Here is a 14,513-nt window from a genome sequence, read left to right as displayed (position 1 = left end):
CGCTCTATCTTATTATATCCTCTTTGCTACAGCGAACGATGACATCTTGGCTGCACGCCCGGTCAGATTATTTTGGTTCATTGAGGCGAACGGTCATGCGGATGACACTAAGTGATTGGCATGTCATTAAAGCGTATTTATAGCAAACTAGTCGAGATGCAACTTGAGGAGCGTCAGAACAGAGTTCAATTATTAGGTATCTTATGGTGCTTAACCATTGTCGGACGATTGTCAATTTGTCATGTATAAAACAAAGTCGATTCCTGCTGTCCCTATGTATGCTTAGATCTTTAAAACTACGCAACGGATTTTGATGCGTTTTTTTTAAATAGATAGTGAATCAAGAGGAAGGTTTATATGTATAATACATCAGCATTGCACTCGTGCGAAGCCGGGGCGAGTCGCTAGTTGCTTATACATAGATGCTTTAAGTTGATAAAATGTTTACCTACATACTACAACCTGTATATCTTAACCTGTCTTATGTGCAATAAAGTGTTTACATACATACATACATACTACATATTATGCACGAGTATTAACATGCGATAACACATACTTAATAAATATGATGCAATCAATTTTTATCGGCAAATATGCCATATCTATAAATAATCGCCGCGGCTTATTTTATTACTGAACTGTATAAATAACATACCTATATTTTAGGCTTCTATAAAAGCGATTAAGAGGTCTGATTTCACAATAAGACCATTTTAACGTTCTTAATTTCTTGATTCATGACAATGCAATAATAAATAACTCTTTGTTGCTTACCTCAGCCTCAGTTAACAAAAAAACTGATTAAAGAACAGGAAATAGTTATTTGTGCAACAAGAGAGGAAAGTTGGTTTTTCTTGCGAGTGTTTACTCAAAAACACGAGATGCAAAATAACTTTGCTCTCGTGTTGCACACATAATTTAACATAGGTTAAAATGTATTTCGAATTACACAGAATAATACAGACAAAAAAAAATGAAGTGGCAGTTCATGGCCTTCACTAAATTAAAAAGCTACTTTGTTTCACTCCCTGGAGTGAGGAAAATCGCACTTTCCTCACTCCAGGGAGTGACGAAAGTAGGCTTGTTCGAGCTGCTGAGGTGAAAAGTGATAAAACATCACAAAAAAACCATCTCTTTCAGACAACATTATTAATCGCACTTAAACTATCGTGAGACATATTTCAAAATATTTATCAGTACGGTCAAAAGCGACTAAAAATAATAGTGAGTAAAAACCGTACTGATAAATATTTTGAAACATTATTAATGATAAATTCACCCACTTCACTAAATGATTATCTTTTGTTATAAACTGAAATTAATGACATATACTGAAGAAAAAGTGACCAAGGTCTCCAGTGGACGAGCGCCGCGTAAGCTGAAGACGCCTCCGTTTCGATTCCGGCCTTGACCAGTGGAGGGGTTAGTGACTTTTTTTTTCAGTACTTATGTACCTTATGACATCTTTCTGATGAAAGAAGCCCTTGGCGTCCGTTGGCTCGTTGGGTAGACGACATCCGAAAGATTGCGGGTCACTTCTGGATGAGATTAGCTCAGGACCGGGACAAGTGGCGTAGGTACTAAAAGAAAGGCCTATGCTTAGCAGTGGGCGATAAAGGGCTGATATGATGATAATGATGGTATGACATCTATTTCTGATTATATTAGATCATATACAGTAGTAGACTACTTAAAAAAATACAAATCAAAATTCCCATTTAAAAGAAAAATAAATTGGCTTTTATAAAATCAGATTTATTGTGTCAGTTCAAATTGGAAACGTATTGCGATAATTACTATGTCATGTGGTTATTATCGACACGCGACCGGCGATGCGGGCGTACGGTAGGTACCTATGTACGGCAAGTAATCTACCTAATCTATCTAAGTATAGTAACCTAAGAATATTCACAGATGGCTCAAAGACAAACGAAGGGACAGGATGTGGTGTCTTCTCAGAGGACCTGAACATACATATCACAAAGTCCCTTGGTGAACACAATACGGTATTCCAAGCTGAATGTTTAGGAATAATAGAAGCTTGCAATGCTATTACAAGAGGACAAGTGAAACACGAAACCATACTAATACTGTCAGACAGTAAATCGGTACTACAAGCGCTATGCAGCGACAAACTTACTTCAGAGCTTATACTTGAATGTCATCGAAGCCTCACTGAAGTGAGCAAAGAAGGCAACAAAGTAACAGTACAATGGATAAAGGGGCATAGTGGATCTAGAGGAAACGATGCAGCGGATGAACTGGCCAGGAAAGGTTCAGAAACACCGGCATATGGACCCGAGCCAATCATGCCCCATACCAATATCCTACATAAACAACCAGCTAGAACAACATCACAGACAACTGCACAACAAGTACTGGAATGAAATGAAGACATGCAGGCAAACCAAAGAAATTCTACCGGAACTGAACCACAAACTTACCAAAATATTACTGAAAACACCAAGAAGCCAACTACGTAAAATAGTAGGATTAATAACAGGACATAACACACTAAACAAACACCTACATATTATGGGTAAAACGGACAGCCCCATGTGCAGAGCGTGCATGGCAGAAGAACAAACAAAACATATTCTCCTAGACTGTAAACAGGTAGAAGTATATAGGAGCAAATACCTAGGGAATCCATGCACACTAAAGGAAGCAACTAGCAACCTGAAGACCTTGCTAGGCTTCGTGGAGGAGCTGGGGTGGTTAGAGTAGCGCTACCTCGTTTCACGCAAAATAGGCACATTGGATGTCGAGTTGCGGAAAATGCCCAGCAAAACTAACTAACTAACGGCAAGTAATCGATTCGGAAACTCAATCTGACTGGGAGATGACAAAGATAGGGGCTTGATTGGATCTCGTACGCGACGAACCTAGGCGACTGAACGGCGCTTGTCGGACCAAGCTAACTCTGCGTGGTATTTGCAATTACAAAGTATGTCAATGTCATCATTAATGTCACATTACTATGAAAATATGACGCTTATAATGACATATACATACATATATAGTCTGTCCTATAGGTACTTACCTAATCGGGTTAGTACACTACCGCTCAAAAGTATTTAGGCACCCGCAATATTCACCATACGATTGTATACAAAAATTATTTTCAAAATCATATTGTTCATACAAAATAAAAACGATTTTGTACTGGAAAACGATTATGGATTTTATTACGCTTGCCATTTGGTAAATAGGCAATGTACATGAATATTCTGCACATGATTTTGAAGCTCGACATGTCTGTTAAATTAAAAAGGTAAACTGCACATAAAACTGTTACCCGACTGCGACTTAGCGGTATAATTCCGAAAGTCGATTTTGTATACAATTGTATGGAAAAAATTACGAGTGCCTAAATAGTTATGAGCGGTAGTGTGTTTCAAAAGTTTCTTCTTCAGTTTGGTTTCAGTCTCTTGTTATCGATACTCGTTTGCATTTCGCCGAGTAGAGGTGACGCGTTGGACATTGAACCGCCTATAATTATCTCCACGTCTATTCATAACTATTTGTTTGTTTTCCTCTATCTGCAGCTGAGATGACTGCTGATTTTATATGCTGCTTACATAATACTCTTGTTTATTAGGTATTACCTACATCAGTACCCGCCAAATATTTTTATCAGAAATGAAACGGATTTATTGGGTTATTATTGTTGTTGAAGTTGACAGATAAACTTATTATGCAATTATTTGAAGGAGTTTATAAATAAATGGTTACTAAGTGTGTTTTCTTTAAAGTAATGGATTAGGCTTTCGTATTGAACTTCAAAATAAAAGGGCATTTTTGTCAAAACCTGGCTCCTTCCTGCCACTTTCCCCCTATAAGGTGTCCGCTACCCAATTCACATATCCTTATAAGTCCGTACAAACAAATAAGTTTTGCATCAATCAACATGAAAATAATCCTATGGTCCAAAGTTTTCTTTGAACATGCGAATCGTTATCGATTTTGTCGGTTAGGTATACAACAAAACTAAAAAACGTCTTTCAAATATTTCAACCCGTTGTCCTTGACCATTGCATTCCTCGCGTGTAGTTTTTTGTCCTCGGTAACCAATGCTTGCAAAAACTTAATTGGTTGGCTGTCGTACCGCAAAGCCTCACATTGGCGAATACTGTATATAGTTTAATTCTTTTAAAGTTAGACACTGATGGTTTGGCAGTAACTTGCGTAAAAACTCGCGTCTAACAATTTTGGAATCATGTAGCGAAATGGACTCTAAGCTCCTTTGGGATAAATTCAGTAAAATGCTTACAAAGGGGCAGGGTTATAGGGATCTTATGTAACCCCCCGAGGCAAATAATGACAACACACAATTTGTCTAACTGTCTTTGTGTTATATATTTAATTCAGTGCTGCATTTTAAATGGGATCATTAGAAAAGAATCAGTTTGTTTCAGTAGTAACCTAGTTTATGACACTATGACGTTAGCTGTAAGGCTGCCTTTCCACTGTGGACGAGATGAGCGCAAATGAGAGAAGACGTACGGAAATCAACCAATACCATTTGTTGTCTCCTCTCATAACCGCTTATCTTCCCCTAAGTGGAAAGGAAACCTTAGTTGCAACTGTTTTTTTTAATGCGGTTCCCTAAACCAGAAGGCGAAAATTCTCCTTATATGATCATGTTTTTCTAAGAGGCGTTGATATTCGTAGACGTGGAAAAAATATATGTAGTTCTTGACTATATTATCTTTAATAACATAGCTTCCGAAACACGAATTATGACACTTCGCTCAATACAATTAATTCCCAAAGTAACCTCTAACTCGGACTTTTAATCAAACTTTACTCGGTTATTTATTATGTGATACTATAAACCAAAGATAAATATAACTCCGTAATAGATGGATACAGTCTAAGGAAAAAACGTGCCTCGAAAATCAAGAAAATTTGATTCTCGTTCAGAGGGCGCTACTAGCTTTGGCCTACTGTCGTATAGATGGCGTTGACGGTTTCGTTTGTTATTTAACAATTTTAACGCATATCAGTGAAAGAACATGGGTCAAATTCATATAAAAATAATAATAATACAAATGAAAAAATCATTTATCCATATTTAAATACATTTTATCGTATTTTTATAAATCTTCATTTTTAGTTTTAAAGTGTGTCTACAGATGGCAGTGAATTTACTGGGGTTACAAAATTTACTATGACAGTACCGCTCTAGTATAAGTTACTCTATGCTATAAACAAAAAAATAAGAAAAAACAATCTTAACTTAAATAGTAATTTCATAACTTTCTAATTTCGATATTGTAACGTTTTTAAAATAAATTAAAATCGACAAAATTCGATCAAAATTGACACTTGGCGTGCATTATCTTTCCCGTTCTTTCTGGCGAAATGTGACAGTGACAGCTGCAAATCGATGGAACGGCCTTAAACAGATAAAAGAAAGTAGGATATACGGTATATCTTACATATAATTATCAGATAGGTTACGTATATCATATATAACATATAATTATATGTTCCGGTACCTACTTTGGACATCCTTATTGCATATAAAGCTGTCTAGAACGCTGCCAACATTCATAACTAACAGTATAAGAAAGTATTTTCTCCATGTTCGTTACACTTCAACAGCCCGGCCCCTCTAATCCAATTCTCGTTCATTATGCAGCCCGCATGAACCAAAGCACCCCCTTCGGACTGCACATTGGACCTGCATTGGAATGCAGTTGCCAAGCACTGACACACTAGAGGGAGCGTATAGCAACTATAGCAAGTAATATGGCGATGTATCCTCTAGCCGCCCAAAGAACTATAAAAAGGTCTCCTGTCCCATTCGATTTTGAATTTTAATCTTGACAAATCAAAATTTAATTTTCTTGGCAAGTTATGACATGTGGCCGGCTAGAGGATATTATTATTATTAAGAGCCCACTGTGTCACACTGCTGGACAAAGGCCTCCCCACTCTTTTTCCACTCGTCTCTGTTGAGTGCTATATCTGGCCTGCCTCTCAAAAAGGAGTCCAAGTTATCCCGCCATCGCCAACGAGGTCTGCCGGATCCCCCGGTCAGACTAGAGCTATAATATGCAGAGCATATTATAATATGCATATAATAGCGGCTAGAGGATATAATATCGTTAAGTTTTTGCGGATGGTTTGTTTATGGTCGTGTTGCCAAAATTATTTTAAGGTAGAATCGATTTTGAATCCAGTAAAAATTTCAAAAAGCGTAAACAAACCAATTTAACCTTTGTAATCCGAACTCGCGTGATCTCATCAAATGATATCTACACGTTAAGTTTGTATTTATTGACTTTAATTTGATTTAAAGTTTAAAAACACTGTTAATTTGATAAAATATAATTCACGAAAATATTACCTAGGTTACCTCTCGTAATTGCAAGTATGTCTTATTTTATTTTTATTGGCCCACATTATAAAGTCCTATCAGGGGATAGTTGCGCGACATGCGCGGCTATATTACACCTAGTGGAAGATAGAGTAGCCTAGTTTTATGTGAAATCTACCTATTTAGTTTTGACACGCACCCAAAGATTTACACAGCTAATGTAGAAAAAGTAGAAACTGACTGCTGCGGCTTGCGAGTCTTGCGACATCTACGTCTTGCGACTCGGTCTTCCTCGCAATCATATACATAATTACATATGCTAACTCGGGGCACGAATACTTACGTGATGTTTTTATTAATTTTATGATCATGAGAGGCTTAATACCAATTTACGAACCTCATTATACCTATGGTAATAGAGAATTTTTGAAGAGCACGTATATGAAAACTGTACATATCAAAATTTAATATCGACATCGTGCAGTATCTATGAGAGGTAGTCAGGTAGTTCTATATGTGCAGTAAAACGGTATTATGAATTCTTCAAACAATACGTCCATTCAGAAATCGGCCGTATCCATGTAAAAGTATAAGGTGCAATAGAATTGCGACTTTTGCAAGCCTGATTGCGCTAATGCTTCAGATATAATATATAGGTACTTGAAACTTCAAGACTTGAAGTAATGCCGTTGGACGAGACAAGAACGGACGTGGAAATATTTTGTTTGCTTCTTCACACCGTTAGCACATCGGTCAAATACAAAACGTCGTGTAAGAAACTCGCTGAAATTTAGCCTGCCTGCATATATAACACTATCAAGGTTTTTTGTTATTTGTTGTCGTTTTTTTTCGACAGATTTTGATTAAAGGTAAGTTTGAAGAGATCTTCATTCTGAGCGGAATAAACAATAAATTTCAAAACGGATTTGTAACTCAGAAGAAGAGTTTGTAGGACATGTGCGATGCGGTGAAATTGCGCTGCGCTTTTATAATGTAGTATACCTACCTACAGAATCCACCTAGTCCACCAAATTATATCTGACGAAATATAAAAACGACGACAAATAAAAAAATGCCTCATCAAGTAGCCTAAGTATTATTATTGTTTAAGGCCGTTCCATCGGTTTGCCGCTGTCTCTGTCACATTTCGCAGGAAAGAACGGGAAAGATCATGCGCGCCAAGTGTCAATTTTGATCGAATTTTGTCGATTTTTATTTATTTTAAAAACGTTACCCTACAATATCGAAATTCGAAAGCTATAAAATTACTATTTAAGTTAAGATTGTTTTTTCTTCTTTTTTTGTTTATAGTATCACATAATAAAAGCCCGAGTAAAGTTGGATTAAAAGTCCGAATTAGAGGTTACTTTGGGAATTAATTGTATCGAGCGAAGTGTCATAATTCGTGTATCGGAAGCTATGATATTAAAGATAATATAGTCAAGAACTACATATATTTTTTCCACGTCTACGAAAATCAACGCCTCCTAGAAAAACAGGTACATATAAGAAGATTTTTGGCCTTCTGGCTCAGGGAACCGCCTTAAGAGAAAAGTATAATTTTTTATTTATTAATGTATTTTTCGGAATGATAATGATAATGATAACGTATCTACAATAGCCCCTACGCTAGCTGGGACCGAATTACGGGTATCTATTTGTACCCGTGATCCCGTGAATGGGTTCTAGCTGGTGTATTACTTACATAACATCAAACTTGTCTTAAAGGGACTGCGCTGTTGGCTTCGGCCCCACGCACGCCTCCCGAAGGTCCGGGACCCTATGGTCCCAAGATATGTAAGACGTATCTACCAACAATGGTCCAGCTTCTGGAATTCTACAAAAAACCAATGACAAATATGTTCGTCGGCGTCTACACATCAAAACGTCGACTAGCTAATATTTGATGTCATTGAAGAGACAAATGGAAGCAGAATTTAAGTGGCTTTGGCAAATATGCTTGTTTAAAAGATTATTGGGCTAAGAAGCCTAATGTGGTTGGATTAAACAATCGTGGCGTCTGCAAACATAATCAAAGTCCATTATAGTTGCGACTCCATTTAGGGATCTAAATATGCGAGTATACGAGCATATATAGGTCACATGAGACGCATCTTATGTACCTATACTCTGTATTAGTGAGTTTATGACAAAAGTGGAGGACCCGCGCGACTATACACATCCCATCCCATAAAAGGCCTTTTCATACAAACATAGTCCTCATTTTCCTCTTTGGATGTTAACCTTATTGAAAATATTTTGATATTGAAAATATTTTGACACAATTTGTTATTATATCAACCACAGTTATGCTCCTACGTTTGATTTTTTCGAATTTTTAATTATTAAGTAGGTATAATATATGTAGCTTCAGATACAATATTTAAAAAAATAAAGCGAATTTAAATTTTTCATACAAAACTTGTTTTTGCTCTATTTTGTTTGTTTTATAAACTGGAGCTATATAAGCTAATTTCAGACCTATCTAGGTCTAGGTATATCTATACCTCATGTCATTGTATGTGCAAAGTTTCATTACAATCCAACACGTAGTTTTAAAATGAGAGCGGAACTACGTTTATATGGGAAGGTGCAATTCGGCCGAGCTAGCCGGAGACTCTTAAGCACAAAGTAGAAACCCGCCAAGATGCTAAATAGGTAGGCAAAGCAAGCAAAATTTAATATAAAACCAGAAAACGTAGAAACCCATCCTAGGTAACATTATATAAGGACAGGTCAACAATTGGTACCCTTCTGCGGGACTTGAGCCGCTCGAAAAAAGAAATAAACATCTTATTTTTAAGAACAAGGAATTCGCATACGTGGTAAACATCAGCAAGATAAACGGTATTAGCTAATATCACAGACTAGATGTGTACTTTGGCCGTATTACAGACATATACGGAGTAGTTGTTTGCATGACTATGTACTTAATCCGACAACGTCGGGTCACGCGTGGTGGGTGGCCTTCATTTTTTGCTCGGATGCTGTATGCGGAATTACCGGCATTATCAACTGACATAAATCCCAGTTTTGCACGGATATTGTACGTGATTTACGGTGATTTGAGGTGTTCAGAATGACCTGCACACGCTCTTATTCTCTCAACAATAAGTTGTGTTTTGATCATTCGCTTGCTTAGCAATCTCTGCTGCTGACTATACGTATTTGAAGCTCAAACCTACATTCAAACCCTACGATTACTTAACTTTACCAAACTAAAGATCCCTGTCGATTTCTCACGTACCTTTCTGGGCGGTTTCCTAAATCAACCGGGAGTTAATTTTTCATTTGTCTTAATTAATGCACGTGCGGGCTCTTGACCTTGCGTAAAATTTTCCATAAGATTATTCATAACAACACAAAGCTGATTTTATCATTATCAGTATCAATCACATAAAGTCAACTGTCAAAACCCATCCTTAGATAAATGGAACACCTAACTGACCTATCTATGACTAAACTGGAAAACCCACCTCTTTATGCAATCTGACAGTATCTTATCTGACATGTGTCATGTCCGAAACTAAAAAATTGATATCGGTTTCACCTTTTATCATTAAGATTAATCCATTTTCCGTTTATTTAAGAATATGGCTGTTAATGTAAGCTTATATCCATGGGAGGGGAAGAAATATAAATTGGTGTCTTCAAAAAACTTCGAGGACTTTATGAAGGGTTTAGGTATGCTCATAAAAATAACAACACAGACTGTAAAATTCGACCAACAGTTCATGATTATGTATTTTACTAACAATTCGAACATAAAGCGGAGAACTAAATTATTTCGGTCCTGTAAGGTGGTCCGGGTGTATCAAAAGGGGCCATACATATACTTCACTGGTTGGTAAAGCAGAAGAAGCGAAGTTCTTTCTTTCTGACTGTGTAGGAGCGAAATACGTAATTAAATATGTGAGTTCTTGCCCTTTGATGGTCTTCCGAACCAAAAATTTTATTTGCCGGTCTTCCCCACATTGACTTTACTCCAAAACTGCAGACCGCCATAACTGGCGCCAATTAAACTAATTAGAAAATTTTGTTTACAGGCGTCGGCCTTATCACCCGCAAGGCCGCCAACGCAGTGACCCCCACCGTGGAGCTCCGCAAAGACGGAGACCAGTACGCGCTGGTCACCTCCTCCACCTTCAAGACCACGGAGATGAAATTCAAGCCCGGAGAGGAGTTTGACGAGGAGCGGGCTGACGGCGTCCAGGTTTGTTCCCACTGTTACTTGTCCTGTCAGTCTAAGGTCAACGAAAACTCCTGGCTCCATCACCAGACTGTTATATACCCGTAAGATCCCCACTGTGGAGCACCACAAGGACGGAGACCAGTACGCGCTGGTCACCTCCTCCACCTTCAAGACCACGGAGATGAAATTCAAGCCCGGGGAGGAGTTTGACGAGGAGCGCGCTGACGGCGTCCAGGTCTATTCCTACTGTTACTTGTTCTGTCAACCAAGGACAACCATACTTAACGGCAACGACTTCAAGTACTGAGCAATACCGTTGAAGTAATCTATTATCTGCCTCTAGTTGACACAATCGCAGGATTATCTTTACAAATAGTAATGTTGAAATTGAATGAAAACCGAATGAAACCCAGGAACCTGATCCAGCTTTAGTAACTTGTATCGTGTTAAGCAATTACTACAGTTTACAGACAATCTTTAAGGCAAGCATTATGTAAATTAGGATAGGTAACCTCTCCGACCCATAATAGTCGATATGACGTAATAACATAGTAGAAAAAACCGGCCAAGTGCGAGTCGGACTCGCGCACCGAGGGTTCCGTACTTTTTAGTATTTGTTGTTATAGCGGCAACAGAAATACATCATCTGTGAAAATTTCAACTGTCTAGCTATCACGGTTCATGAGATACAGCCTGGTGACAGACGGACAGACGGACAGCGGAGTCTTAGTAATAGGGACCCGTTTTTACCCTTTGGATACGGAACCCTAAAAACGCACACTAATTACAGATTACTTTTGTTTTTCCAGGTGAAGACTGTGTGCTCGTTCGAAGGCAACAAGCTGAAGCAAGTGCAGAAGGCCCCTGACGGCCTGGAGGTCACCTACTTGCGCGAATTCGGCCCCGAGGAGCTGAAGGCGGTAAGGGTCCAGTTCCTATTCGTTGAGAAATGTATTAGGTAATGTGTTAAATCGTCCCGCCATCTCCTTTTTATAGTCGCAATTTAAAGATTATAGGCTATTATATAGGTGTATTAGGCTTACTAAACCCCTAGTTACACGAAAAAGTGTTTTTAAAAGTGGACTTTGTAGGTACCTCTGGTAAAAGTCATTTCACCCTCGAACTCTGACGCTCTCAACCAAAATTTAATTTGATGTTCAATGCACATACATTTATTAGTATGAAGTCGTTGTCTAACATATGTAGGTATGTACATACCTTCTACTAAACCTGCTACAAGTCAGGGTAGCCGAGTGTTCATTGGCGAGAGAATGGACTGTAAAGGGGGGCGATAAGGGATGAGATTTAGGGGCCGGTCGAGCAAGAAAGTTGTGCTATACTAAAATTAACCTATGAAGTGAAATTAAAGTGCGAAATAGTGTAGGGCGAAGTTACCTTGCAATCCGGGGTTGTGGGCTTGAACCGTTGGCCTCCGTTGTAGACCCTGGTGTTGGTCCCGGGCTGCCCTTGTCGCAAGCTAGAGGTAAGCTTAGAACCGTTACCTTGATCGTCCAACTTAGACCTCGGATTCTCCACTTCACGGATGGGCACGGCGTACTTCGGCTACACAGCACTGATTTTAAAAGTAGTCTAAATATTAGCAGTAGTGCTTTTAACAGATTGCGAGAAAATTAGCGGGAATGGCGCGACACAGTGTTAACTGGTAGTAGGCTTATGACAGACTGGCTCTGACAGCTTGTGACAGAGCAATATTCAAATTCAAACTGTGACTTTGGTGTTGCCACAGTAATTACAACAAGAAATCTAAAAAATACAAAGCCAAAGCTGAACATTCCGCCTACCAAAATGCAATTGTATTTTAACTAAGCGAAAAAGATAAGAAAATAACAAAAAAGGTAGTGCGATAATATTAAAACTAAACGAAAAACGGACAGCACAAAGGTAGCGCTCTAAAGCGGCTACGCAGGCAGTGGGCACAGCTTGACCACAGGCCGTTTGTACAACCCTGTGGCCGTGCGCACAGTAACCACACGACATATCCCGTCAGATCCGGGGTGTGTATCGGTGATGCGACCCAGGGGCCACTTCATTGGGCTCGTCTGCTCGTTCACAACGAGCACGAGTGCGCCAACTTGGATGTTGGGCTGTCTGTCGTGCCACTTCATCCGCTGCTGGAGAGTATGCATGTACTCCTTCGACCATTTGTTCCAGAAGTCCTGGTGCATCTTCTGAAGCAGCTTCCAGCGTTGGAGAGGGCTAACCCGAACGTCTGACAGGTTTTCCTCAGGTACGACCGACAGGGGTTCCGTGGTGAGGAAATGACCCGGAGTCAAAGCCGACAGGTCGTTGGGGTCAGTGCTGAGAGGAGTGAGTGGCCTCGAGTTGAGCAAAGCCTCAACTTGGGTTAAAACCGTCGAAAATTCCTCATACGTCAGCCTTTGGTTCCCGACGACACGCGCCAAATGTGTTTTCACGGCCTTAATTCCAGCTTCAGCGAGTCCTGAGAAATGTGGGCTACCTGGCGGGTTGAATTCGAAGGCAATTGTATGGTGTGCGGCAGCATCCTTCACTAGACGTTGCAAGATGTTGTTCGCACCGACAAAATTTTTTCCTTGGTCAGACACTAACCGGCTGCACCGACCACGACGAGCGACGAAACGCCGAAGTGCGGCGAGAAAAGCATCCGAGGACAACTCGGTGACAAGCTCGGTGTGAATGGCCTTGGTTGCGGTACAGACAAAGACACAAATATAGCCCTTGTACGTCTTGTTACCGCGTCCGCGCCCGAGAGCGATGTCGAAAGGCCCGCCAAAATCGACCGCTGCGCTCGAGAAAGCCTTAAGTTGGGATATTCGATAGGACGGCAGGTCGCCCATGAACGGCGCAGGGGCACCCAGTGGCCGCACCCGAAAGCACTTCATACATTTTGATACCACTGCGTAGATTGCCCGTTTTGGACACATGATCCAGAAGTGTTGTGACAACAAGTTATGAAGCGTTTGGATGCCTGGATGCATGAACCGCCTATGATAGTCGTCGACAAGAAGGAAGGTCAGACGATTGTCGCGAGGTAGAAGCAACGGATGCTTCACGTCGAAGTCGAGAGAAGCTCGCGACAGGCGACCGCCCACCCTTAAGAGACCCGCGTCATCCGTGAATGGGGACAGTTTCCGGAACGCTTTTGGAAGAGAGTTCGAATGGTTGTTCGCAATCTTTTCGATTTCCTGAGCGAAGCTGCGCTGTTGCACGGAGCGCACAAGAAGCATCAGTGACTGCTTTACTTCGAGAGGTGTCAAAGGTCCGCGTAACAACTTCGCGGTCGTCTTTTGGTTCTTCGCGTTGTTCGCGAAGCGGCGACAATACGCTAAGACACGTTGAATCGTTCTTAACGACGAGAACTTCTCCAATAAATTGTCAATGAAGGCGTTGTCATTGGACACTACAAGGACCGTAATCTTTTGTTCTTCTTGAAGAACATCCCTATCAGGCGCCAGTGCTGACTTGGGCCAGCTTTCGGAAGGGTCCCGGAGCCAACCAGGTCCGTTCCACCAGCACGTTTGGTTGACCAAGTCTTGGGGAAGCAAGCCTCGAGATCCGCAATCGGCTGGATTGTCAGTGGTTCTGACATGATGCCAGGAGTCGGGAGGAATGACGTCTTGGATGTGACTCACACGGTTGGCCACAAACGTTTTCCACCTGGACGGACACGACTTGATCCAGGTTAACGTCACACTTGAGTCCGACCATGCGATGATTCTATCTACCAAGTGGAAAGGCTTCAAAGCCTCCACGACCGAAGCCATCAAGTCCGACAGTAGAACCGCTGCGAGCAATTCAAGTCGCGGCACGGACAATTTACGTAACGGCGCGACCTTGGACTTAGCACACACCAGCTGGACGTCGACGTCACCCTCCCCAGCTACTGTACGGCAATAGATTACGGCACAGAAACCGCGTTCTGACGCGTCGCAAAATCCGTGGAGATGTAGCACGTCGAATTTCCCGAACAAACGGCGAGGCACAGCTACA

The 14,513-nt window shown here is 40.5% G+C and overlaps 1 protein-coding gene across 1 annotated transcript in view; it reads left to right on the top strand.

The window, feature by feature from the left end:
* The window catches only part of LOC134750257 (sodium/calcium exchanger regulatory protein 1), a 31,309-nt gene that overhangs the window by 12,038 nt on the left and 4,758 nt on the right, over window positions 1-14,513 (top strand). The window contains exons 2-3 of the mRNA XM_063685414.1: window positions 10,378-10,544; window positions 11,333-11,443. Of these exons, the coding sequence (XP_063541484.1) occupies window positions 10,378-10,544; window positions 11,333-11,443 (278 nt within the window). The remainder of the gene's footprint in view (window positions 1-10,377; window positions 10,545-11,332; window positions 11,444-14,513) is intronic.

This window comes from Cydia strobilella, chromosome 19 (genome assembly GCF_947568885.1).
Source record: "Cydia strobilella chromosome 19, ilCydStro3.1, whole genome shotgun sequence".
In the NCBI taxonomy this organism is placed as follows: Eukaryota; Metazoa; Arthropoda; class Insecta; order Lepidoptera; family Tortricidae; genus Cydia; species Cydia strobilella.
Note: the sequence above shows the minus strand (reverse complement) of the source record. Positions and strands in the feature narration are given on the sequence as shown.